At 48.0% G+C, this 25,935-nt stretch overlaps 12 protein-coding genes across 12 annotated transcripts; 9 read left to right on the top strand and 3 right to left on the bottom strand.

The window, feature by feature from the left end:
- Positions 1-4,422: 4,422 nt before the first annotated feature.
- Positions 4,423-4,881, top strand: N7471_010801 (uncharacterized protein; the record flags this gene model as incomplete). Its single annotated transcript, XM_057283520.1, has 1 exon — positions 4,423-4,881. The coding sequence occupies one exon, from the start codon at positions 4,423-4,425 to the stop codon at positions 4,879-4,881; it is 459 nt and encodes a 152-aa protein (XP_057129786.1).
- A 313-nt stretch (positions 4,882-5,194) lies between these two features.
- On the top strand, positions 5,195-6,343 carry N7471_010802 (uncharacterized protein; the record flags this gene model as incomplete). Its single annotated transcript, XM_057283521.1, has 1 exon — positions 5,195-6,343. One exon carries the CDS (start codon positions 5,195-5,197, stop codon positions 6,341-6,343), a length of 1,149 nt encoding a protein of 382 aa, XP_057129787.1.
- Positions 6,344-7,525: 1,182 nt separating this feature from the next.
- N7471_010803 (uncharacterized protein) lies at positions 7,526-7,756 on the top strand (the record flags this gene model as incomplete). Its single annotated transcript, XM_057283522.1, has 1 exon — positions 7,526-7,756. The coding sequence occupies one exon, from the start codon at positions 7,526-7,528 to the stop codon at positions 7,754-7,756; it is 231 nt and encodes a 76-aa protein (XP_057129788.1).
- A 294-nt stretch (positions 7,757-8,050) lies between these two features.
- Positions 8,051-10,037, bottom strand: N7471_010804 (uncharacterized protein). The gene is made up of 2 exons (XM_057283523.1): positions 9,355-10,037; positions 8,051-9,285 (listed from the first exon to the last, which is right to left on the bottom strand). The coding sequence occupies exons 1-2, from the start codon at positions 9,928-9,930 to the stop codon at positions 8,314-8,316; spliced, it is 1,548 nt and encodes a 515-aa protein (XP_057129789.1). The 5' UTR covers positions 9,931-10,037; the 3' UTR covers positions 8,051-8,313.
- Positions 10,038-11,280: 1,243 nt separating this feature from the next.
- Positions 11,281-12,054, top strand: N7471_010805 (uncharacterized protein; the record flags this gene model as incomplete). The annotated part of the gene is made up of 1 exon (XM_057283524.1): positions 11,281-12,054. The coding sequence occupies one exon, from the start codon at positions 11,281-11,283 to the stop codon at positions 12,052-12,054; it is 774 nt and encodes a 257-aa protein (XP_057129790.1).
- Positions 12,055-12,056: 2 nt separating this feature from the next.
- N7471_010806 (Major facilitator superfamily domain general substrate transporter) lies at positions 12,057-12,959 on the top strand (the record flags this gene model as incomplete). The annotated part of the gene is made up of 1 exon (XM_057283525.1): positions 12,057-12,959. One exon carries the CDS (start codon positions 12,057-12,059, stop codon positions 12,957-12,959), a length of 903 nt encoding a protein of 300 aa, XP_057129791.1.
- A 473-nt stretch (positions 12,960-13,432) lies between these two features.
- N7471_010807 (uncharacterized protein) lies at positions 13,433-13,744 on the top strand (the record flags this gene model as incomplete). The annotated part of the gene is made up of 1 exon (XM_057283526.1): positions 13,433-13,744. One exon carries the CDS (start codon positions 13,433-13,435, stop codon positions 13,742-13,744), a length of 312 nt encoding a protein of 103 aa, XP_057129792.1.
- Positions 13,745-14,624: 880 nt separating this feature from the next.
- N7471_010808 (uncharacterized protein) lies at positions 14,625-16,421 on the top strand (the record flags this gene model as incomplete). Its single annotated transcript, XM_057283527.1, has 3 exons — positions 14,625-14,936; positions 15,217-15,460; positions 15,607-16,421. The coding sequence occupies 3 exons, from the start codon at positions 14,625-14,627 to the stop codon at positions 16,419-16,421; spliced, it is 1,371 nt and encodes a 456-aa protein (XP_057129793.1).
- Positions 16,422-17,393: 972 nt separating this feature from the next.
- Positions 17,394-18,229, bottom strand: N7471_010809 (uncharacterized protein; the record flags this gene model as incomplete). Its single annotated transcript, XM_057283528.1, has 3 exons — positions 17,394-17,430; positions 17,492-18,044; positions 18,094-18,229. 3 exons carry the CDS (start codon positions 18,227-18,229, stop codon positions 17,394-17,396), a joined length of 726 nt encoding a protein of 241 aa, XP_057129794.1.
- Positions 18,230-18,549: 320 nt separating this feature from the next.
- Positions 18,550-20,276, bottom strand: N7471_010810 (glycoside hydrolase family 43 protein; the record flags this gene model as incomplete). Its single annotated transcript, XM_057283529.1, has 4 exons — positions 18,550-19,082; positions 19,133-19,306; positions 19,354-19,810; positions 19,875-20,276. The coding sequence occupies 4 exons, from the start codon at positions 20,274-20,276 to the stop codon at positions 18,550-18,552; spliced, it is 1,566 nt and encodes a 521-aa protein (XP_057129795.1).
- Positions 20,277-20,949: 673 nt separating this feature from the next.
- N7471_010811 (MFS transporter) lies at positions 20,950-22,507 on the top strand (the record flags this gene model as incomplete). The annotated part of the gene is made up of 5 exons (XM_057283530.1): positions 20,950-21,162; positions 21,232-21,246; positions 21,300-21,701; positions 21,753-22,112; positions 22,160-22,507. The coding sequence occupies 5 exons, from the start codon at positions 20,950-20,952 to the stop codon at positions 22,505-22,507; spliced, it is 1,338 nt and encodes a 445-aa protein (XP_057129796.1).
- Positions 22,508-23,238: 731 nt separating this feature from the next.
- N7471_010812 (uncharacterized protein) lies at positions 23,239-25,491 on the top strand (the record flags this gene model as incomplete). Its single annotated transcript, XM_057283531.1, has 4 exons — positions 23,239-23,604; positions 23,663-24,036; positions 24,088-24,754; positions 24,811-25,491. 4 exons carry the CDS (start codon positions 23,239-23,241, stop codon positions 25,489-25,491), a joined length of 2,088 nt encoding a protein of 695 aa, XP_057129797.1.
- Between the last annotated feature and the right edge of the window lie 444 nt (positions 25,492-25,935).

The raw sequence follows: 25,935 nt of genomic DNA on the forward strand, positions 1-25,935 counted from the left end.
AAGTCATATACCAGATGCCTAGAACCAACAAACGACGTAAAGAGTCATAGATGTATATAGATAATGAGCTCATTCCAGACATGACTTAGTGACATACGTAATTACACCGCATTGAAAACATATAAAGAAGATGCTATTTCCCAGCTAGAAAACCAAATTTCTTAGTTGCAATCCATGCTTGCAAAGCAAATACCATTGATAAATCGCCTTTTTATTATATTGGTTAACCAACTCAGTATGAGATTCGTTGCAGTGCTTCCATTTGCAGCTTTAGTTCTCAGTGCTAGATACTCTGAGGAGTCGTGTGGTCCTATCTATGACAATACACCTGTTATTAGCTGCCAGGATAGGCCTGGACTGCGCTGCAACCCGTCTATTGGGCTTGACTGCTGTCCCCTACTTGACTGCACTGCTGACTGCCCAGGATGCTGGGGTTATGTAAGTGATTTACTCTACGGGACGTCTATAGTCGCTGATGTACTGCAAATAGTGCCGGAAGAACTAAGAGCTAGGAGTTACGGAGGAATATGATTACTTACTTTTTGTCCCAACTATGTGTACTGCTGAGTGAACGAGGAAGTTTGGGAACATCGAATACTTACGATAGCTTTTATCCTTGAGCTTTATCATGTATACTTGACTTTCTATGCGAATGCAAAGGCTCAACTACTTCTAATAATATCCGGGATTAGACTTAGGGCACTAGTTGACTATGTTATAGTAGGATATTCATACAATGCAAGCATTAATGACGATCCATATCAATTCTTTGCCATGCCAATATGGCTCGTTCTCTACCTCCTCATTTCAGCTAGACAGGGATGAGTGCCTAACAAATCCTAACTCTGCGCTTACTCAATGTAACATAGGAAGATATTACAAAAAGTCTAGGGGTCCTTATACGTCAGGTTCAACTAGCTTGCCAGGCTGGTCACCCAACCCCTTCTAAAAGATCTGGTCGGTCTTTGGCAGTAAAGAATAAAGATATAGGTGTCATACTTTGTGACTCGCCGAAACTGCGCGGCCTGCTAGTGTAGTAGTTCAAACGCAAACGTGACTAGGAAACCACCAGTCCGAAGAAATGACCATACTTACCCTGGGAGCGGCACGGCCCCCGAGAACTGTGTCAAGGCTCTAACACAATGATCCTAAGACTTGAAGCAGTGAAGATAGAAGCAAGGCCAAGGCAATATGTATATCTAGACCTCGCCAAAACTCGGGTTGGGTTTTCGTCTTCTGAGCCCGCCCATGGGCTACCCAGGCTGGGTTTCGGGGGGTCCCTGTTGAATATCACGGTGGCTGAACCGTGCGGCAGGGATTGGAAATGATATATATACAGCATCTTGCCCTGTAAAGATAGAAATAGCTTCTAAGAAGCCAACCAACAAGAATCAATCTATTCTTGTTCAACAGGTTATGAGCCCGGGGTTACTCACCTTGAATTGGAGAAACACTTCCTACTCCCAAGTTTCCCTATCAAGAGCATCTACCGAACTAGGATGGTTTATTTGATTCTTCAGTGAAGAGGACAAACCTCTAACGATCAAGAGGGGATAATACTGTGTGAAACGGTCTCACGATTCTGACAAAATCACTACACCGCTACAGATATTCGCCAGACTAATTATAGCCCATAACATGTCCTTACAAGAGACAACACATCATCACAGCGCTAAGGAAAATCGACAGACGAATTATAGCCTACAACCCCTTAAATAAGATGATATCTTATTACACTGCTACATATATATCACATTGCCAGAGAGACATGAAATAATCTGCCCCCTTCAGCATGCTGAGATCCCTTATCCCTTTCATACTCTGATCTATTCGAAAAAAGACAATCTACTATTCTAATTTATGACAAGAAGGCATCGACCGTATAAGGGATATAATTAGACTGACGAAAGGCTTATTCTGGGATACTATCTTCGAAGCGTCCGTCATTGGCGCTTTACTCAAATGTAAAAGGCGAACTTTCCATTATTTTCACGACACGCAGTCGGAGGGGCATACAGGAAGTTAACCGCGGAAGAGCGCCTACACCGAGCACATGCTGTTGCGTCTATTATTGCTAACTCCCGGCATACTACTGGACGCAAGTCTTCTTGTTAAGCTTAACCTGCGCTCTCCAGTTCGGAACAGGGACCGAATTACCTTAATTCACTAAATACCGAGACTGGATATACACCATAACCCTAAATAGTAACAATTTAACCCTAGTACAATCTCCGGCCAAACAGACCCTCAATATTTTCAGAGCGAAAGCCACGATATATAGTTAATTGTATCCGTTTCCCTTACTTCTTCGAGTCGTACCGTTATTATCTTAAGCTGTGCAAGTTACCAGACAGTGAATACATTCCTCTATTGTATACATCTACGCTAAGTTCGTCGGACTGCAACTAGGAGACTAGGTCCTTCTATCTTTGCATGGGTTTCTTCCTCGCCAGGCGTGAGAGTTAGACCCAAAACATTGAACTCGTTGAATAGAGGTGCGAATTCGCATATTCTTTGTTTATTTCCCACAGAGCTCCTCTGAGCCGGCAAAGATACAGATATATTGCTCTATGGGTTGAAAGTCAGAGCCCTTGTGAACAGATCGATATTGTCCCAGTCGGTATAAGGACAGAAACCTGTATTCAGAACATTATCCGATTACACTATATATTCCAAGATATTGCCAGATAACCAAATATAAATGCTATTAGCTAGTACACAGACAGTTTCTCTAGGCTTCAATATTATATAATTTATCAATAGCACTGCAATCAAATTCCAGCTCGAGAATAAGCTAAGCCAGCGCTCAATGAGCTCAATGAAACGAACTCGGAACAAGACCGCATCTGCCACAAAGTCACTGTCCAGATTCTTAGCTTCTGCTTTACCCGCGTTCTCGCGGTTTCTAACAGAGATGCAGCCAAAATCGGATACTTGCTATCCGTCTCATCCAAAATTCCACTATAGCCGCGCCATGAGGGCAGCCTAACAATGGAAGCGGCAATGGGCCATGATAGGCCGTGGCGAGGCTCTAAGTTCATGTCAGGAAGTGGATCATTCTAGATGTACACACTCAGATGTATAGTTGTTGTATACTGTATATCGCTTTTTGAGTTGGATCCCAGGTTACGTGATGTATAGGTAGTGGCAGCCTATTAGGCTGCCACCACCACTCTAGGCAGAAGGCAGCTACTGGGTCTACAAATAGCTGCACCTACTCGCATAGTTATAAAGGAATAATCACACTTGTACCTCAATCCAGTGTCTCATCTTTTTGCGAGGGGTCAGTGTAAATGAAATCTACTACTACTACTACTACTACTACTGTATCGGATCTGATTGCCGCATCGCTCAAATGGTTCAACGGGGCACATGTGGACCCGTCGCCCTACAAGAATAAGAAAAGGCCAAAGAGAAAACAGCCAACTGATAGTATGAAAAATAAAGTAGTTCAAATGACGGGTCTATTACATGCTCACCGATTTCTTACCCTGACGACCGGCACCCGACCACTGGATGCTACCATTGACCCCAAGCTCCTCACCGTCAGAAAATGTGATTCATGCACAGTGGATTCATCATACACGCGGTCACTTATTCGTTGTACGCGATAAGATATTAATATGGTCCTAAAGCGCCACGGGTCCAATTTCATTTTAACAAAATGGTTTTCTCTTAAACTATGTTCTTCGGGTTGAGTGGTTAGCCAAATCTTCCCTTGTGGTGAAGTGAAAAAATAGACTAGGCTAGATCCCCCCTGGTATTCCAACAAAGGTCCCATGCCTGGGTGTAACATGACGGGATTTTGCTCATCTGAGCTCACTGGGTGCATGATATTCTCGTCACCCCCCCCCCCCCCCCCACCCCCCGGCTTTACGTGTTCATATGATAAGAAATACTGTATCAGAACGGAACCAGCCAAAAGCCAACCAATGATCATCGGCGGAGCTCCCTACCAATGATATAGCCATTCGTCACTGAGTGCTCGTGCCACTACACCCATGGAACCCCTGAAAAGGCGATCCAAGCCCAGACCATTTAACTACTGGAGACTAGATGAACATACTATTTCACCATCCAGTCGGCGCATAAATGATGAAATGGAATTCGAGTGTGCAGTTTGAACTTCGAATTCCTGACGCAAACTCCGGAAAGACACGGTTAAAACACCTACACGTTCCAGTTATCTCTGCGCAAGTGACTTCCGCAAACAGCTTGTCTAACGCCATGTTTCGTAATTCTCCCAAATCACTTCCCTCAACTTAATGACAATCAAATCTGCTCCGGTCGTCTTCCTCACGTAAATATTTTAGTCAAATTATTTTATGCTACGATTCAGACAAGATCTCACTAGTCTTCTCATTCCTATTACGAGCAATTTATCTCAGTAAATAATTTGAAAATATGAGTGATCATTCGATCATGGACACTCGACCGCCGTCCCGGAAATCTGAGCCCCAGAGGTGGAGAAAAAAGTTATCTTGTCCCTGCTGTGCGTTTCCTAGTGACGCAGAAGAACAAAGCCCAAATACCTCCACGTCTTGTGTTCAAAACCAGACTTCAGTCGCAACTCCAACGGCCCCTGGGCAAGATATCGGCATTCCACATGTTCCTTCCGACGAATCACATAGCGGAACCCAGAGAAACCAGAACATAGTGCCTTCCAACGGGCCAACGACCCCTCCACTCAGGGAACGGAATGGGCTGTTCCCATTCCAACCCGAGAGCGCAGAACGCTTCATCGATATTGTTGCAGTTCACGGGCTTGGTGGCCAATACGAAGATACCTGGACATGGAATCCGCCCGCTTCGGCCCGGACGGTTCGGGACGACTCTCAGCCGATGTGGGCCCGGTGGCCCGGGGGCCGAGCTAGTTGCTGATGCCCCACCGGGCATGATTGACTAATGCATCGTGGATTCCAGGGTTTTGGGGCCAAACCCAATCTCACCACATCCGTTTCGGCGGATATTCGGGTAATTACGTAAATAGATGCGATGTGGAGAAGTATGATGAGACGATTTGATATCGTTTTTCGCGAGGCTGAATCAAGACGGGTGGGAGAAGGAGCTTGGTGCGGCTGGCCTAAAGTTCATAAAACAAACTCGACAAGGCCAACAGAGCGATTAGTTCGGCTGATGCTATGACAAATCCGTACTAGTCTCCCTCGGTGCATCCCAACAGATTAATCCATCCATGACAGCCCTCGCCCGACTAACCCTGCTCCGCCAACACCTCGATTCTTCCTTCCACCACCCTCCTCCTCCACCTCCACCGCCCAGCCCAATGATCGATAATCCAGACAAGGACAAAATAGCGATGGAAAAGCCCATTCCTCCTCTCCCAAAAGAGCGATTATCCCTCTCCCACCGCATAAACTGTTTCCTCCAACTCTGGCTGCTCAAATCCCTCGCGACCCTCTACTTCCTCTACCTCCGCCTCGTCAATCCCCCTCAACCGGGCACACAACCGACCCTCACTAAGCGCTACGCCTGCCGCCCAGCTCTGGAAACCCGCATCTTCTACCCCCGCTCCTACAACCCCGCCCAGCGCCAATTGCTCCCACTCTACCTGAACATCCATGGCGGCGGCTTCGTGATGTGCGACGCCAGCGTCGACGACACCTTCTGCAGCTCCTGGGCCAATCGCACCGGAATGCTAGTTGTCAGCCTCAACTACCGCAAGGCGCCGCTCCACCCCTTCCCAACAGCCAACTTTGACGTTGCCGAGGTCGCCAAGTGCGTGCTAGCAGATGAGTCTATCCCAATTGACCACTCGCGCATCGCCATCGGCGGCTTCAGCGCCGGCGGTAACCTCGCGCTCTCTGTCTCGCAACTCCCCGGCCTGAAAGACTTGATCAAAGCTGCGGTGATATACTACCCTATTGTGGATTTCGGCCACCCACCTAATGAAAAATTGGATTCGAGACCGTATAAAGGTGGTGCGACGGATAACCTGGAAAGGACCTCCTGGTGGCTGGACTGGGGGTATGTGAGTGTAGGGCAGAATCGGAGGGATCCACTGCTTAGTCCGATGTATGCGGGGAAGGATGAGCTGCCGCCGTGGATTTATATGATTGGCGCGCAGTGGGATATGCTCCGGTTGGAGACGCAGCAGATGATTCATGGTTTGGTCGGGCTGGAGGATAGAGTCGGGGCTGAGCAGGAGGAGGACTTTGAGGTGGGCAGGTATAAGTGGACGTTGGCGAGAGGTTGTCCGCATGGGTTTACCCATGCGGACCCACGGAAGAAGGGGGGTAATAGTAGGAGGAAGAGGGAGGAGATTGCGCAGGGGATTTATGAGGAGGCGCATGCGTGGTTGAAAAAGGCTCAGGTTCTTTCTTAGGTACCGTACCTACCTACGGCTTTTAAAAACTTTCGTCTTATAGATTTTGTTGGTTTGATTAAATGGAGTATGTGTTTTCAAGGAGGGAAGTCAATAAGGGATATACCCCATATGTAATTCGGAATGAAGTATGGTTTAGCGAAGACTTTTGACCGTAACTAATAAACGTCTCTGTTCAGGGCAAGAATTACTTGGGGGTGGATTTCAAGGGTATGGTCTGACTTCCTCGCAAAGGGTCATCACTTGGTCCTTCCGCTGCGTGTTACATCCCTTTTGAAATCGGCGAAGGCAATTTGGCAAACCAGACTATGCAGTCTGGTATGTCACTTAACCTCGGATACGTCTTTTCCCCTACCTAGGTACAGACATATAGTACTTTATTAATTCTCGCCTTCCACGAACCAGGCTCGCTCTTCGGACCGCTTGGCTGCACGCGGCTAACCGGACATCGATCCATGCATCCGTCTCTAGGTTTGTCTTGATTTCTCTTGTTAGTGTCTCTCCAGGTGTCTCAACTTCCCTTCTCTAGAATTCTAGGTTGAGGAATATACCAATACTTCTTCCTAGATCTTTGCGGTCTCGTTGATGATATGCTCTCTTATCTCAGTGTTAGGCGTCCATGTTGCTAGAATACCCAGCTACAGTACTAGCAACGGTTCAACTTGGATTTACGCTTGATAATGGACCAATATGAACAGTTGTAACTCATGATGCACCTAGTCATACGTATCGATTGCGCAAACTTTCGCCCGGCTTCGGCTGGAATGATGAACTAATCCGCCGACGCTCCTGACTCGCCCAGTTGTATTTCCTTGATTTGCCCTGACAGACGATCTCCGTCTGACATTTCGGTGGTTATTGGCTAGACTCTCCTAGATGAAAAGAATCTGAAATGCTTCTGGTCTCTAGACAGACTGATCGCTGTACGACTAATCTCTATGGAGTCACGACTTGTGTATCATAATCGTACCCTGGGTCTCTGGAATATTTGCAGTCGCTCACGTACGGATGTAGTACGGCAGTGTATAGCCGCCAGTGCGCCATATGGTACTTTTAGGCTCTCCGCCTGCTGAGGTATGTCTAAAATCCCTCTTATCTGAGATAAATGTTTACTTATCAGCACCTATTCCTTGACAGGCATCATCCTTCGAAATACCTAAAGCAATGAAAATTTTTCAAACCATGGCAACAGAACTTGTCCGATCAGACGACCTGGCCACAGGCACTTCAACCCCCAGAATCAGCAATCCTACGGCTCTCGCGCTTTTGTCTCGACTGGACGCAGCCATTGCAAAACAGGGGAAAAATGAAAAGGAAATCAAAGACCTACAAAAGAGAATGGCAAGGTCCGATCGTATCCTTGATTCTGTCTTGGCTCAGCGGCAAAATGTACTTGATGAACGGGCCGGATAGCCTCGTGATCCAGACGCCGTCTAGGAAAAACACAGAAATGGAGTCGCCCACGGAGGGAGCACATGGTCGTGTTCGTATCTCCATGGTGTTTCGGTCAATACAGTTGCAAGCACCTAGGGAACTCCTAGGTTGGGAATACGGGACTCTTCAGATTATCCCAACTATCAATTCGAATGACTTACCCGATGAGTAAAAGACAAGGTCGAAGACGCTGGAGGCCATTTTTCAAGATATTTCCAGTATCATGAAACGGATTAAGACATCAAGATCAATTTTTGATGGCAGAGACCACGAGAAAATCCCTATGCTTGGGCTGCTACGGTTTCAACTAAGTGACTAAGAGATTAAATATGAATTCAGTCGTAGTTCCCTTTATTTACGACGGGAACAAGCATACGAAGGTAAACGCATCGAAGCCTATTGCTCCTAGGGTTTGAATTAAAAAGTATTAGCATTATTCTGATCTCGAACCGGTGCACCACAGAAGCTTCGTCGGAGCCATATTTCGTCCTAGATTTTGAAATCATAAACTAACATGTCAGACGAACAGGACAGTCTCAGCCTGTGTTTGAATATATAGAGATCGTCTTGATGACTGTCCGCCTGGTATCCTCAAAATCAAAAACCTGAGCATGATCCAACTCTTCAAACCACAGCAGCTCAAGTCCATGCCCAATCCAGGGCCTGATTTTCCATGCTCGTGCTGCTTCTTTATCAACTTTCCGAATTTCTGATGAACCCATCAAGTACTGCCCCACTGTTTCGGTGTCCACAATCAAATCTTTAGCACTTAAAACAACTGTAACATTTCTGCCCTCTTGGTTATTTTCTGCCTTCACGCCGAGGTCCTCCTTCCAAATGATATTGTCAATCCAAGAGAATCTCCTTGCCAATGTATGCGCAACTCCAATGTCTTTGCTTCCGAAATACCATAGCTGATATTCATTGGCTCGTGCTGGCCGGCGGGCTACGAAGTTGTATGCCACGTCAGGCAGGTGGAGAAGGAATGACACCGGATCAATGAAGACCGTAGGTCCGATAAGCGGAGCAAACAGATCGGACTTGAGAAGGTGTGCAGCGATTATGGAACCATAAGAATGAGACACAAGCACGAACTTGCTCCATCCATGGTACCGTATGATCTCCATGATCTCACCGATCATCACCTCTTTTTCGAGAGCAGGATGAGTTATCCGAGAGCTTACCGGCATGATTTCAAGTGCGATGATGCCGATCTCACCATCGTCGGTTACTCCCGTCCCTAGTTCCATGTTTAACTCTCGGAGGAAGCTTGTGTAAGGGTACAAGCCAATCCCGATACCATGTATGAATAGTATGGGTAGCCGTTTCTTGGATGTATGCCGTCGATGCCAGTATGTGAGATGCCGCGCCTGTGATTGGTAGGCTGTGAGTATCGTGAGAGGGCGAAATGGGAAGACGGTAAAGAATCGCGAGAGCGAATTGCGATGGAAGTGAAATCCATTGTATAACATCTTGCAGTACATTATTGTATCAACCACACAGACGCACTAGGTTAATTGGAATGTCAGTTTAAAATGGCCTGTGTCACACATAGAGAGGAGAGAGAGATAACTAACACTGTACCATAGCAGACTTCGATGTGAACCGCCTGCTTCATTTAAAAGCCGTCCTAGGCCTTTCACATCCATCCTTCCCGGTGACAATTTTCGACCAATCAGCTTCTCAAGTTCAGTTGTGTAGGCCTCGATTTCCCGCTCACTCTGCTGGTCTTGCTCCTGGGTATGTCCAGGTCCAAATAATGACCATCTGATAAAGTCTTTCACGTTATCGCGCTTTATGCATTCAGCTTCTGAGACCATAAGCCACTGGCAGAGGTATTTCTCCAAATTTGGCACAGTCTTATTGCATTTCATAAACAAATTCTCTCTGAACTCCGCAGATAAGCACCTATGGCCGATAGAAGAATGGTAGAGAGCGTATATAAGTGGTATGTAGACAGTTGTAAAAAAGACTGCCTCTGCAGTGAGCCAAATTTGGACAGCGTAGGGTATGCGCTCAGTATAAGTTGGCAGATGAAAAAATTGAACGACCAGTAATTGAATGCTGTATAAAATACTGATTGGTGCAATATTGTGAAGAAATAGGATGCAAATCCGAATAAAGAAGTACTCAGCTGTAGACGTTCCAATCATGGTGACTTTTGATAACGCTATATATTGACAGAGAGAAAAAGCAGAGTGATATAGAAAACAATATCTAACTATAGTATATATATTGAAAGTTCGATTGTTGAGGTATGGCCCTGCCCAACAAATTTTTATTTGGTCTTGAGAGCCTTTGTTGAATTTAACATACTGACATGTGATTTCAAGCATATGACGTCATATAAGTAGGTATTTCCCAAGGTTGGACACCTCTGATTAACGTTTTCACATGCGAGCCGGCCACAGTAGCGGGAGCTAATAAGCACAACCTTCCACCCGTGGACCAAATATACCGAATTACCCATTATAACCCGCGTGGTATGTAAGAAAACTATACATTGGGCCCCATCATCAATAATGACAGAAATCTGGCGGTACGACAATCTGTGCGGACATAGATGACTAACTGTAATATGCACTTACTTTTGTATGGTATGGTTGGTACCATGTGTCACATGATATTCAGGGTATTTTACCCTGTTTCCACCATGTATTCAATCTTAGTATTCGACTTAACTATAAAGATATATATAGTTCCTAGTATAGAATATATATCTTAGTAGGTATTAACTTATATATATAGAATATTTCTAACCACTTAATCTATATAGTTATAAAGCTTAGTTTTTATCCCGGACCTTACGCCCAAAGTTGGGCTTTGCGGAAGTCTAAACCAGATCCTCTCCATGACTTCCCATTAGCAAGGATTAGCCTATATATGAAGAATACAACACGTTCTCTTCTCTATCACTATATTACCTGCCTGACCAACAGGTGCTAGCCTGAAAACTAGTATTCTTGACACTCATACCTATCAATGACCTATATGGTTTTCGTCCACTTCTACTATGGGGACTTTTAGTAAAGTTCCCGTATACAAGAGGGATCCCTGCGAACAAAGGAGGCCATTGAAACAACCTTGAAACCCGTGGATACCACCTTGGGACATCGGAGACTTATCCATGGATAGATCGATGCTCAGAGTTTGATTGGCTGACGCGATCACGGAACTTCCCGAGCCCCACCTAGATAAGGTTCCGACCGCGGGAGGTCACCCGATCTTTCATGAGTCAGCTTTCCTACATAACCTTACAAGGCTACCATAGAATGTTTCCGAGAATGTCTCCGAGAATGTCTCCGATCTACCCACGTATATGCGGGTGTAGGGACCGCTACAGGGATCGGTGACCGATCCCCTGTCGTTTCACCGCAAGAGCTACACTCTTTCTTTGTCTAGCTGTCTTTCTCCTGTGACTTCCAGGTCCTATCTCGTCATGTAGTTTTTCTTCTTTTCTTCCTAACATCCTGCTGTCCATTTTCGCTCTATCCCTCTTAATCATGTCAGAACAACCGCAATCCGAGCTTCAACCAGAGAATAAAACCTCAGATGAGGAAAGCCAGTCGCCGCCTTCCCCTCCGACGAACGATGTCAAACCCACCTCGGGACCGGGGCTAGGATGGAAGTTCTGGGTGCTCTTTGTCACGCTGTGTATGAGCGGATTTGCCGTGACAATGGAGGGCAGCATCGTGGTAACCGCTCTCCCAACCATCGCGCGGGATTTGCACACCACCGACTATGTTTGGGTAGTTAATTGCTACACCTTAGCCTCCGCCATTTTCCAACCCTTGGTGGGCTGGCTGGCCGAGGCTTTTGGCCGCAAGCCTCTCATGCTGGGGAGTATCGTGGTATTCGCTGTTGGTAGTACCATGGCTGGCGCCGCAAATTCCCTCGGACTCATTCTGGCCGGACGACTCATCCAGGGGATTGGGGGCGGGGCCATCCCGTTAATCGCAGAGCTCATAGTCAGTGATCAGTTGCCGCTGGAGCAGAGACCCCAGATGTTAGGGATGGTGATGGCCACATCCTGTCTGGGATTGGTGTTTGGGCCTATCATCGGCGGAGTGATCGTTGATCATAGCACCTGGCGATGGATCTTTTTCTTAATCTCCCTCTCGCCGCTGCCTCCCTTGTGTGTCTTTTCCCGGTTCTGGCTCGTCGGACGACCGAACAGAGAAGTGCCGCTACGTCGCTGCGAGTCACCGCCAGACGGTTTGACTGGGTGGGCAACGGGCTGCTCCCGGCCTCTAGCGTCGCTATTCTCCTCCCATTAACTATGGGGGGCAAGATGTATCCCTGGAATTCGGCACGGGTCATCGTTCCGCTGGTCCTTGGGTTCTGTGGTCTAGTAGGATTCGGAGTCTATGAACATTTCTGTCCCTACCCGTTGATACCATTACGACTGCTTCGCAATCCCTCTGCCGTCTCTCTGCAGATCCAGAGCTTCATTCAGAGCATGCTTATTATGTGGATCAATTACTTCTTGACTGTATATTTCCAAGCGGTATTGGGGGTGTCTCCACAGCAGGCCGGATTCGACCTTATGCCGACAATTGTGGCCATGGTTGTCTTCTCTATCGTAGGCGGGGTGGCTATGTCTAAGCTCCCCCACTCATGGGCTGTCCTGAATAACCTACTCGCCTTTGCGATGATGTCAATTGGTCTGGGATGCTTCACTATTCTCACGGCCTCCTCCTTGACCGCCGTGCACGTCGTGCTGCAGATAATCGTGGCCGGAGGCAACGGGCTGCTCTTGGCTACTCTGCTCCCCAATGTCCAGGGTCAGTTTAACCCGGAAGACATGACGGCCGTTACAGCCCTCTTCAATTTTCTGCGCAGTTTTGCTCTAGTATGGGGCATGACCATTCCGTCCATTATCTTCGACCAGAGCGTGAATCGTAATCTGGGCCGGGTGCCACAGGAGCTGCGCCCCTTGCTGGAAGGGGGAGGTGCCTACGTTCGAGCCAGCAATGAATTCATGCAGTCCATCCACGGAACAACCAAGGAACAGACTTTGGGCCTGTATGAACTGGCTCTACGCGACACATGGTGGGGAGCGATGGCCTTTGCCCTGCTGGGATTCCTGCTGGTAGCCCTACAGAGGCCCGGGAAACCTAGTACTTCATCTTTAGAAGATACTCAACAAAGTGAAGGCGAAAAGGAAAGGGCTGGGTCATAGAACGTTCGGATGCACCAGTGGACCTTTCCCTTATAGCTCTATCCCTTGGCCCGCCACATACTCGGAACAAGCCGGTATACATTCCACTCTCTGATCGAGATGGATCGAGAAATCCATAGCACATGTTCCCCACTCTCTGTACAATAATATAATATCTTCTCTTCTTCCAAATTCACTCGCAGTTACTTTCTTCTCAATGGATAGTAAGTGTAAAGTAAACAACAGACCGAGTATTCAAGCGGAGCGGTTCCTCGGTCGCCGAAGCCGATCCTATATTCTTGAATTGGTTTAAATTGAATGATCAAAGCCACTTAGACAATATTTTAAAGCAATTGACAGCCATGGTAGCAAACACCTCTATCAATAATATGAACGGGACAAATGGCCAGGTGACGATCGGCGACGTGCCAGTTATTGATGGACGAGTGGTTATTTAAAAGGTGATATACACACTGTAACGGATGTAGACCAGGATGCTAATAATTCTACTAGCGGACGAGACCTCGTACATCAACTATATCAAGCCCCTGATCTTGGCCCGGGAACCGAAGATCCCCCATGTTCTATCTCTGATTGATACCACCTCGCAATGGGCGTACCAAATCCACCCGGAACGTATGGTCCCCGCGCTCAAAGACGCGGACCTCGAAACCGGTGAGCGTATCAACGTGTTCGAGGGCACGGCGTGTCTGCAGTATCTGGCCGATCGGTTTGACGTCCACGGCGAATGGACCGGACGCACCGCCGCCGAGAGAGGCGCTGTCTTCATATGGATGGCTTATTAAACTGCAGAAATAGGGTAGGTAACCATTTCCATTTGTAGCGCCGAGAGGAAAGGAAGGAGAAAGAAGCCGGTCCTGACGATGACTAGTGCAACCGCCAAATACTGGCTCTATTTTCTGCGAGGTTATCCCACCCGTAAGAATAGCTTCCAGTTGCCATGTACAATCGCCAAGTATGTGAATCCTATCACCCTCACCGAGTTCTATTCTGCGTAGTAAGATTGGTTGTTAATAGAGATTGATCAGGCTGCATGAGAATACGATCAAGTAGTGGGATATTCTGAACCGGCAACTGGCGAAGGAAGATCAACACTACGTGGCCCTTGCTGACCGTCCGACCATTGCGGACCTTTCTTATTTTCCCTTTGTAATGCCGTGGATGTTCAACCTTCTCGGCGTCAATATTAAGGACTGACCCTATATTGAGGCGTGGGCCAAGCGCTTGTTAGCTCGTCTAGCGATCTAGGAGATTATGGCCCAAGCGAAGACTTTTGGTCATGATATTACCACGGAGGAAGTAAGCACGCCGAAGCAGGCTATATAGGAGGTGATCTGCTGTGAATCTTATATAATGGGTATCCATCAATGAAAAACGTGGGTCTAACCATCGTGATCAGGGGGACCACTCCTGGGGACCGATCATGGACCGATTATGGACACTTATGTGGGAGATCTGGTTTATATAGCTACTTAGAGCGCTTATTTTCTCTACAATTGGAACTCCTTCTCTGATTATTTTATTGAACTACACCTGTGCACACCCAAACATCGTTTCAAAACAGTCATGGCAACATACACCTCGGTTATGCGATTTATCGAGCCCTGGTCCTAGGACCAAGAACTCCTATTCATCCGAACCAACGCAGAGCCAGGCTACAAACACATGAATTTCGAATGGGTTGACCACTCCGTGCTTATCACCGATGCCCGTGACAATAAAGTGGCCTTTACCCTCTACCAATATGGTTTTGCCTACCGTGATGACGCGGAGGGCGGCACCCCGGAAATGCTCGACGTCTTGCGCGAGAATAACCTCGATAAAGTCCGCCAGCTGCACTACCCACATATTGAAAATCTTGTGAAAAAGGAGACGGGGGCATCTCGCGTGGTGATATTTGACCATACGTCTCGCAAGCGGCGTCCTGAGCTGGGAAAATACGACAATCCCTTAGGCAAGGAGCAGCCGGCGACTATGGTGAGTCTTTCTTAGTTTTTGCCCATTTTCTGAGAAACTGACAATATTAACCCCAGGTATATTGCGATTAGTAAGTTATACAACCCCCAGTGGCAGAGGATTTTATGGTTTTATTATGATAGTAATTCATAATCTAGGTCGACTAAAGGCGCACTCCGCCGTCTGGAGCAGAATGTCCCAGGAAATATCTACGAAACCCTCTAGAAGCGAGTTATTATGATCAAGTATGTTTTTTTCTCTTGCTTCCAATCGATTCTAGGTTCGCTGACAACATATGTAGTCTCTGGTGTCCTCTACGCGGCCCTATGCAGGACTGGCCTCTCGCCACTATGGACTATCGAACCTGCCGGACCAATCTGATCTATCCCACCGGTCTTTTGGAGACAAAGTTGATGACTACCGTGGGCAGATAGTAACTTTTGTCTACGCCGACGAACAAAAATGGTACTATTTGGACAAGCAGCGGACGGACGAGGTGACTATGATTAAGATCTGGGATAGTAAGGAGGATGTGGAAGCCAAGTGTATGCCTTTTATTCTATCTTGCTGTCCAAATCAGTCGCTAATACAATCCGTAGTGTGCCCTCATGTTGCGTTCAAGCATCCGAATACCCCAGCGGATACGCCGCCTCGCGAGAGTATTGAAGTCGAGATACCCTCCAGCAAATAGACCTAGTCCACCGTCTTATCCGCGCCAACCCCGAAACACTATCCCTAGCTCACTCTAGCACCGACATATGGGAGACATTTACACGCCACCCGACTCGCATCGCTAGCATACTAGGAATTGAAGGCCTGCACCAGATTGCCAATAGCGCTAGTATCCTCCGTCTCTACTATACCCTCGGCGTCCGCTACGCGACACTCACCCACGAATGCCACAATGCCTTTGCCGCCACGCCGCTCTTCCCCTATCATCACGGTCTATCACCCGCAGGCGGGACCTTGATCCACGAGATGAATCGAGCTGGCATAATCGTGGACCTAGCTCACGTCATATATGAGACGATGCTGGACGTGCTTAATGTGACCATCGCACCGGTCATATTCTCGCACTTATCTGCATTCGCTCTTTGTACGTATGAGCGCAACGTCCCAGGTGACGTGCTCCGTCTAGTCCGAGAAAGCGAGAATGTCGTCATGGTTTCCTTTTATCCTACTTACACCCGCTGCGATGATCCCCTCCAGGCTTCAATCGAGGACGTCGCCGACCATATACAATATATCGGTCAGTTGATCGGATACCGTCATGTTGGGATGGGGTCCGACTTCGATGGCATGCCTCCGGGCATCCTGGGGCTGGAGGATGTTAGTCGGTATCCAGATCTCATTCGAGTCTTGTTGGATCGGGGAGTGACTGTTGATGACCTTGCTGGCGTGGTTGGGGGTATTGTGTTGCGTGTTATGCAGGTAGTCGAGGAAGTGCCTGCTTCGATGGGAATTGAGGAGCCCCTGGAGGATAACGTGAAGCCTTGCTTCTCGTAAAAAAAATTTCATTTCAATGATTCATCTGGTTTTAATGGCTTACACATGTCACGATCAGCATATCCATGGATGTCACATTTAGGCTTCGGCACTATCCAAATTATCGGCGGATAATCGATTATCGTATCCGCAACGCAACGATGCGATAATTATTTTTTCATTTGCGGATATCCGCGGATTATCGTACGATAACAAATATTACAAACATGCTAAGACTCGTGACCTGAACGAGTATGCATAGATTATGCATTTTCGCAGTATTTTTGGAAGTATTCAGTGTGTATTTGATTCTATCTTTGTCACGCGAATTCGTGGCCTGATCTTCCTGATTCGGGATCTGATACTTAATATTCTCTTCCCCAATTACCACTACTTCCTTATCGCCGCACGTGCCATAAGCGCTACAATGAGCGCTGAAGAATTCCTGGCCAATGTTGAAGGCGGTATCGTGCCAGTGACCTGCCATGAGGATGTCTTACGGATCGCATTTATCTATCTGGACGAGGGGTTGGTTTTAGTGTTTGGCTTCATCACATCTGTTACTTTATGGAGACTTGCTTTTCGCTAAGACTTTCTGGTATGTAGATAGCACCTAATTTACAATAATACAGTCACCGCTGCCCTTATCATTAGGCTGCTCAGTCAAGGTTATACACAGAAAAGTCGGTTTCACAAATTAAGCCTTTTTCCACCTTTTTATGCCGTCTGCCTAGAAAACTTGAGTTTGGCTGAGAAATTATCCGAAAAAAAGACATCTTGAAAAACATCTAAAAAAAACTACCAAGATGACTACCAAAAATACTACCATCGAGCCAACTGGATCATGTCATTCTCACGGACGTCGGCCCTGTTTGCGGCCGACTATTCTTGAAAATCGCTAAAGCTGATTCTCCGGTTAAAGTATGTTGATTCAAATATAGCGGAATATTAGTTTCTCCCCTCGACGGGCACGCCACTTATTTGTTGCGTTCATCAATTCGGGGCACCCTCGAACAACCCATTGCCATTTCTTCAGAAACGGCTCAGTCACCTCCCAGTTCTGCACGTTCCAAGGCTCTCCCCAAACTAACAGCCCTGCATCCATCGTTGACTCACCCCAGAAACCCATGATATCGTGACAGAGCTGCTCATCATCCCAGTCATCCCCAGCTTCGATGAGATTATCGCGCATCTTGGGTAAAGGAAAGAAGTCCAGCCATGGGTGATGTTGTATCGATTTCTGAATTCGAGTTGGCTGCAGGTTGGTCGGAATGAGACTGTTATCGTCCGGGGTAAGGGGCTTTTGTGGTAGAGCTGTATTGAACGGTGAAATGGCGTCGTGATCCATCCAGTACTCCGACCAACCGATTAATCTCAGGTTCTGGGCGAATGCTCGAAAGACGTTAACTTTAGTCAATGTCATAAGATGATCGGCGGTCGGGTCACCCCGTGCGTAACTTTCATACGCTGACTTGGCGAATCTCTCCAGAACATTTTGTAAAAATTCGGGGCTGCGACAGAAGTTGACTTTCGGATTGTCTTGGGAAGAACGATCTTGTGATTGGACGGTAGAGGTCGAATGAGGGGATGGTGCTAGGCTCTTGGGGTGGATGTCTTTGGTTGATGACAGTCGCTTACGCTTTCCTACCAAATATTAGCTCCTGCTGAACAGACTGCAGCGAAAGTGACACACGGTAAGCCCTCTGGTTTATGCGGTTCTGTCGCCGACGGCGTTCGGTCGGGTCACTCAATCCAGACCAATTGTCCGTTACTTGCTCGGCGTCATCAGGGACGGAGATTAGATGGTCAATTTTCAAGGTTTCAGTCATTCTGGCTATCAGCACTAGGGTGTTGTGCTTTGCTTGGGAGGAGACAACAGTTTTGAAGATGGAGGCCGCCACCCCACGCCAGTCGAGGAAGAATCCAATCAGATTGCTTGGCGATCGGAGTTGCTCACGGAGTTAAGAGATGAGGTTCCGGCCGGTCACAAAAGTGGATCCGCTACGACAGCCGAAATGGATCCGCATACAAAGTAGATGTCCAAGGCAGATGAAGTGCTTGAAGATATATCAACGTTCTGGGCATTTCAAAGCTTTCCAAATATATGTAGCTAACGACACCAGCACTCGTGGACAGAAACATCATTTACTTATCTAAACTCTGCATACGCAAAATCGGCTGGGGCCAGGCATCGCTGGCGCTCTCCAAATGCATATAGACCCAACATCATGCCAGTAAAGTTGGCCCCAACTGGAGGTGCTGCCGTAGCAGCACTGTTAGAAACTGACCCAATCCAGTGGATATCAGATTCTGTGCCTTCACGATACCCAAATCGATACTCTATGCCACAGTCAACTGTGAGAGTGACAGCGGATTTTGTATCCAATCTATGCTCCATGATGTCGCCCTCTGATGGTCGAAAACGGATGAAACGGCCCTTACTATCTTTCCTAATACCGATGCTGCTATATGTAAAATAATTTAACCACACCACAGTGCCAGCCTCGGTTTCGTCTACCGTCGGCTGAAAGGAGAGCCTTGTTTCCCACCGGCAGAGGTGGTGGGTTTGCTTACGAAGGAACATAGTTGGACTTGCCGGCACTGACAGGTTATACGGCCCGCCATGGAGACGAAGGTAATTGGGACGCTGAGTAAGTGAGTAGTCAGTCACAAAGGGCGTGTCTATTTTCTGGTCAGATGGGCCCCATGCAGGTTCGTTCTTCGATACTCACTTTTTCGATACCATCCAACTTTCATTTGCGGGTCCGAAAATTCATCTCTCCAGAAGACCGGGGTATGAAATGCATAAAGACCAGGTCCATGGGAGTTGAGACTGATTTTCTGGCCTCCGTTAATCACAGGCCAGTCGTCTTTCCATTCCAAGGGGACTAGAAATGTCTCTCGGCCTAGGCAGGTTAGTATAATAACCAACCACTACTTTGAGACACCATACCTAGCACTGAGTCTTCCCACGTATCTCCCTGTCTTGTAGGACGGACACCGAGGACCACTGCCCACCATTGCCCTTTGGTGTCCTCAACCAGATCGGCATGTCCGGTGTTTTGTACTTCGTCTTCAACCCCGTTGCGCCAGAGAGGGTTATTTGGCCCAAGTTCCCATGGTCCCAATGGACCGAACTCACTGCGGTTCACCCATTCACTATGCCCACTTTCAGTACCGCCTTCTGCTGTGAACAAATACCAATAACGATCGCGTTTGAAAATATGTGATCCCTCGGCAACACCAGAAGAAGATTCCCGGATCAATTTAGGTGCTGACGTAGAGTTCCCGGTAGCCAGATCAACAGTACATATATGAATCGCAAAGTCTTTCAGCTTAACACCAGTAGTCGGCTGAATCTTTCTGTAGGTGGATGATAAATATACGGTTTCATCGTCATCCCAAAAGAGCTGTAGTATTCAACTATCATTATCGTAATCTATACAGGCGGTGGTACCATTGGTTAAAACTCACATCTTGGTCAAACCCAACTTGATCAAAATAGACTGGATCAGACCATGTCTTCTCATTCCATATATCGGTCGTTTTGACATAAAATCCCTGTGGCCACACTCGGTCGTCCTGTTGAGGACGATAACGCTGAAAGCTCGCAGCGATGATATAGTAAAACCCCCCATGGTAACGAATTGTGGTTGCCCACACGCCTCCTCCCGGTTCTGGCGTATGAATTTGAAGCTGACTGGGTCGTGTCAACGCATGACCGATCAATGTCCATTGGATCAAATCCTGACTGTGGTAAATGGGAACTCCAGGGAAGTATTCAAAGGTGGAGGTGACCAAGAAAAAGTCTTTATCGACACGAACAATCGATGGGTCGGGATTGAACCCCGGGATGATGGGGTTATTGTAACTCATTGCTATTAGAATATTCTGAGTTCACCGCACCATTGGGTTGCCCAGGTTGTTTATATGTAAATGAATATATTCTGATTGGTGGAAAAACAACGTCCGTAGAATCCAAATGTGGCGCGAGTTCGTATTGGGAGGGTCTTTCATGAAGTGTTAGTGGTAAAATATATATAGAATTCACGAGATGGCTCAACGACCTAATGCTTTGTTCTTCGTGAGGATAAATCCAATGCATGGAAGTCATTGAGTCAAATTTATTTAAGAATTATTCGACAGGGTCTCAAAACGACCACAGACATTATATGTCGATCGAAAATCAAATTCTCAGAGCTCTAATCACGGAGTGTTTTGGACACGAGTACTCCGCCCTTCACAACAACTCATTGGAGTTCATCCACCAAAACAGTGTCTCTTGCATGACTTTTTACCGCATATATATATAACAAGCGCAAGAATTGTCCGAACAAAAAGAAGTGGGAATGGCGTCTGGTAACCCTTCAGGGACAACTATCATCCTCACCCGAAGTTCTGCCGAAACAATGCGGGGGACGTCACCATCCCCTCATCTCAATCCGGCAATGTGGGTTGAACCACCGCGCCAAGGAAGATGTTGTTTTTGGACTGTCATTGCTGTTTATTGTTCTGCTTACAAACATCACACAACACTGAATCACACGCTATGGCAACGACCTGTGTGATTCAAAAATCGCGCGATGCGAGTCTTATCGCTCTTGAGGCTTTGCCTCATGGCCAGCCAGATACAGGTTCACCTTTGGGCCCTGAAAGCTTTCCGCTGTTAGAGAAATGGAACCAGCCTCGCGTCAATATTCATCGAACCTTTGCGACGTTCTGGTCATTCCTGGTCATGGGTGCGAATGACGCAGCCTATGGTGTAAGTTGATATGGCCCCAAAGGACCAGTTTGATTCCGATGTTGCGAGATATCTGCTGACTATTCGCAGGCTCTAATTCCATATGTAAGATGACTCTCCCCTACAATTGACGAGAATCTCTCTCATCCAGCATACAGCTGGAATCATACTACCATCTATCGTACACGATCGTGTCTCTGGTTTTTTTGTCACCTCTAGTAGGCTATACAGTCGCCGCTTTTCTCAATCACCGCATCCACTATACGCTAGGTCAACGTGGTGTGGCCATTATCGGGCCAGCGTGCCATCTCATTGCCTATGTTATCAACTGCGTTCATCCACCGTATCCGGTACTAGTGGTCGCCTTCATCTTCGCAGGGTTGGGAAATGGCCTAGAGGATGCTGCATGGAATGCATGGATTGGTAACATGGCCAATGCAAATGAGGTGTTGGGAGTGTTGCATGGGATCTATGGGGCCGGTGCAGTTATGAGTCCGTTGGTCGCAACGTCAATGATTGCCAAGGGTGGTCTGCCGTGGTATTACTTTTATTACGTCATGGTAAGTGCTGAAGGTTCCTCGCAGATATTTGACCACGATTTAATAAGTTAGATCGGATGTGCGGCCATCGAATTGGTGGTCTCTGGCGCATGCTTCTGGACATCAACCGCCGCCGATTTCCGCGCATCCAAGGTACCATCAGCAGACGAGAACAAAAAAGGCGGCTTGAGAGATGCACTCTTCAAGCGCCCAGCTGCCCGGGTAACCTGGCTCTGCGCATTGTTCTTGCTGGGATACGTTGGAGTAGAGGTCGCGCTGGGAGGGTGGATTGTTACTTTTATGATCCGAGTCCGGCAAGGTAGTGCTTTTGCTAGCGGTATGACGGCCACTGGGTTCTGGTTGGGTATCACGGTTGGACGGGTAATTTTGGGGTTTGTGACGCCCCGGGTCGGCGAGAAAGTCGCAATTTCGGTGAGCATCGCGCTGTCTTATGAGAGAACGAGACTGATTTTCACCAGGTCTATATAGTTTTCTCCATGGGGTTTGCTTTGGTTCTATGGCTTGTGCCCCAGTTCTATGCGTCGGCCGTGGCAGTGTCTTTGCAAGGCTTCTTTCTCGGCCCCCTTTTCCCCGGAGCAGTTGTAATGGTTACCAAGCTTCTTCCTCGGCACCTGCATGTCACCTCAATAGGGTTTGTCGCTGCCTTTGGAGGTAGCGGGGCCGCAATTCTCCCTTTTGCGGTCGGTGTGCTTGCACAAGCCAAGGGGGTGAAAGTATTACAGCCATTTATCATTGCCCTGTCCGGTGCGATTCTAATCACGTGGCTGGGATTGCCGCGGGTGTCCAAGGTCAGACGCAATGAATAGATCAAAAAAAAAACTCTCACATGTTGACATGTGAGAATGATTCGGGAACTTCTTTGTTATCAGATCCGATTATTTATCTCGGAGTTTTCGCACATCCCGTATGCAAGGGTGTATTCCGTTTCACGTGAGCGACTCCTTTTTTTTGTGCCCTGATTGAAAAATTGACCACATGACTTATAGTTTGTAACACCCGTGGACGTTAGGATATTCAAGTGTCAACCTAAGGGCAAAACATCTTCAAACCGAGGTCATTCCCCAGGAACCGTACGAAGTACACCGTAGAGTGTTCACACCGATGATCTCATCATTCTGAGACCCGATAATCGGGCTGATCTCGGGATTGGTTAAACCCATGAAAGCCGCCAAAAGTGTGTATTTTCTCCCCGCTTCCCCATATCAAAATGAGTAGAATGTGCGGGGTGACTCTTGCGGAATCAACCATAGTTAGTAATTGTGTATAAATTTGTGGCTTCCATAAGTCAAAGGGGGGGGGGGGGTTCTAACAGGTGTAAAGGGAGTTGACCCTCCCGAGGTCGGGAAATGGAAATGTTCCCCGGGATCCACCTGGGCATTGCGCTTTCCTGATTGGTCAGTATCATTTAAGCCGAGGCTCTTTCCCAATTGAGACCCTCGGCCCTTGCTTGGAATCCTCCTTCTTTCTGGGGTTCATAACCCCATCTTTCCCCATTCTTTCTTTCTTCTATACCGATATATCCTTCTTTTTTCCAACAATGCCAACACCTCCTCCTAATTGGGTTAAGGCCCTGAAGCCTTCAGGTCCGCAAGGATCTGAGCTCCTCCAGCAGGAGCGTGCTCAATCGAATGTCGATGTCGAAAGATTATCCGAGTTGCTGCACACAAAGGAAACCTTGGAGAGACGAGCATCCCTCTTAGCTCTTTTGCAACCCGAAAAAGTATTTGACAAGTCTCAAAATCATACTTTGGGCCGCGTAGAGCGGCTCCAGCGGTCGCTAGGCAAGGCCAAGCGCCTCCAGCAGCTCGCGGAAGAGCACAAATGGTCAATGACAGAGCTCCATGCGGCTAATGATTTGATCGGTGAACCTACTCCGTATGGTTTGCACGCCAGCATGTTCCTGGTAAGTAGATTGCATCCCCCGGCAAGAATCCTCCTGACCGCTTTGATCGTTTATCTAGGTGACTCTCCGGGAACAAGGCACCCCCGAGCAGCACAAACTGTTCCTCGAACGCGCAGAAAAATACGAGATCATCGGTTGCTATGCACAAACAGAATTGGGCCACGGATCGAACGTGCGCGGTCTGGAAACCACCGCCACCTGGAACTCCAACGATAAGACATTCACCATCAACTCCCCAACATTGACTGCCTCGAAGTGGTGGATTGGATCTCTCGGTCGCACGGCCAATCACGCTGTGGTTATGGCTCAGCTCTTTATTGATGGCAAAAACTACGGTCCTCACCCATTCGTCGTGCAGGTCCGTGACCTCGAAACCCATCAGCCATTGGATAATGTATATGTCGGCGATATTGGCCCCAAGTTTGGCTACAAGTAAGTCCATGATTACTCTTTGCCTGGCATCAGGACTAATGACTACTTTAGCACTATGGATAATGGTTTCCTGCTGTTCAACAATGTCAAGATCCCCCATGTCAACATGCTGGCCCGCTTCTGTCAGGTCGACAAAGAGACGAACCACTATGCCAAGCCTGCTATGCCATCTCTTGTCTTTGGTACTATGACCTGGGTGCGCTCCAACATCGTTCTGGATGCCGGTGGTGTTCTGGCTCGCGGTGTGACTATTGCGACCCGGTACTGTGCGGTTCGGAGGCAGTTCCAGGATCGCGATGCGGATCCACACGCGGGTGAGACCCAGGTACTGAACTATAAGATGGTCCAGGTGCGCTTGCTCCCGCTTTTGGCATCCATGTATGCCCTTCATTTCACCGGCCGCGGCATGATGCGTCTGTATGAGGAGAATCAAAGCCGCATGAAGGCAGCCAGTTCGCCCGACCAAGAGTCGCGGGGCGCTGGACCTGAGCAGCTCCGCGCCGGTGCGAACCTCCTGGCGGATCTGCATGCCACCTCATGTGGTCTCAAAGCTCTGGCCAGTACCACTGCTGGTGAGGGTCTGGAGGTCTGCCGCCGCGCATGTGGTGGTCATGGATACAGCAGCTACAGCGGCATTGGACCGGCCTACGCGGACTATCTGCCCACACTGACCTGGGAAGGCGATAACTATATGTTGACCCAGCAAGTTGCACGTTATGTATGTCGCCGTTCTTATCTTCCATTCTATTCACTTGAGGCTAACAGTATCAACAGCTTCTTAAATCTGCCCGTGCCGTCCTGGCTGGCAAGCCGGCTGGTAACGACACTAGCCAGATCCTCCAAACATACCTCGACCGACGCGACAAGGGAGCTTCATTCGATGTGCTCGATGAAGACAAGGACATTGTGGCTGCCTTTGCATGGCGCACGGCCCATCTAACTTTCGAGGCTCTGAAGCATCGGGATGCTGAGCAGCGCTCCTGGAATAGCCTTTTAGTTGACTTCTGGCGCTTGTCTACGGCTCACTCTCAATACCTGATGGTGAAGAACTTCTACGAGGCGGTTTCCTCTCCTCAACTCTCAGCGGCCTTGGATCCAGAGACCAAGGGCCTCATGCACCAATTATTCAGACTCTTCTCGCTGCACACTCTGGAGCGCGAAGCGGCCGAGTTCTTCTCTTCCGGTGCGGTGACTGTGCGACAAATCACCCTGACTCGCACTACTGCGGTATTAAAGCTACTCGACGAGATTCGCCCGCACGCTGTCCGATTGGTCGATGCCTGGGCGATTCCGGACTGGCAGCTGGACAGCAGCCTGGGTCGCTATGACGGCAAGGTGTACGAGGATTTGTTCCGCCGCGCAAGCGAGGAGAACCCTGTTAACGACTTGGTGTTTGACCCTTACCCATGGAATTCGGCATTGCTCAAGAATGAGCCGGCCAAGAGCAAGCTGTAAATCTTTTGGTTTTGCGATATACGTGTTCTTCTGATGTATTTTTTACGCCTTTTTGGTTTGAAGTATAGACCATAGAGAGATTAGCTATATACCTAGATCTCATAGAATGGCCAATGATTGTATTCTAACCCTACTGTGTTTGGATCATTTGGATCAAGTTACATATTCTCTGGTGAACCTTGCTTCCGCAGTTCATCTAGACCGTGATGATATTGTGGAGCGGCAGGTTGCGACACGAATGGTCCAGATCGGACTTGCCGTGCTGAAGAGCCCATTGCTGAGCTTTCATATCCCAACTATTTAAAGTCCATGGAGCCCGTGTTCCGGCATCTCACAATCTTGGCGGAAGGTGATTATTTGTGACTTATCGCGCTCTCTCGAGAATTGAAGCGTTCTGTCAAACCCTAGGTACTGCCTCCTGTCGAGTACATATGTGCTAAGATT

This window comes from Penicillium samsonianum (genome assembly GCF_028829775.1).
Source record: "Penicillium samsonianum strain IBT 33392 chromosome Unknown utg000007l_segment0_segment0, whole genome shotgun sequence".
NCBI classification, from domain to species: Eukaryota; Fungi; Ascomycota; class Eurotiomycetes; order Eurotiales; family Aspergillaceae; genus Penicillium; species Penicillium samsonianum.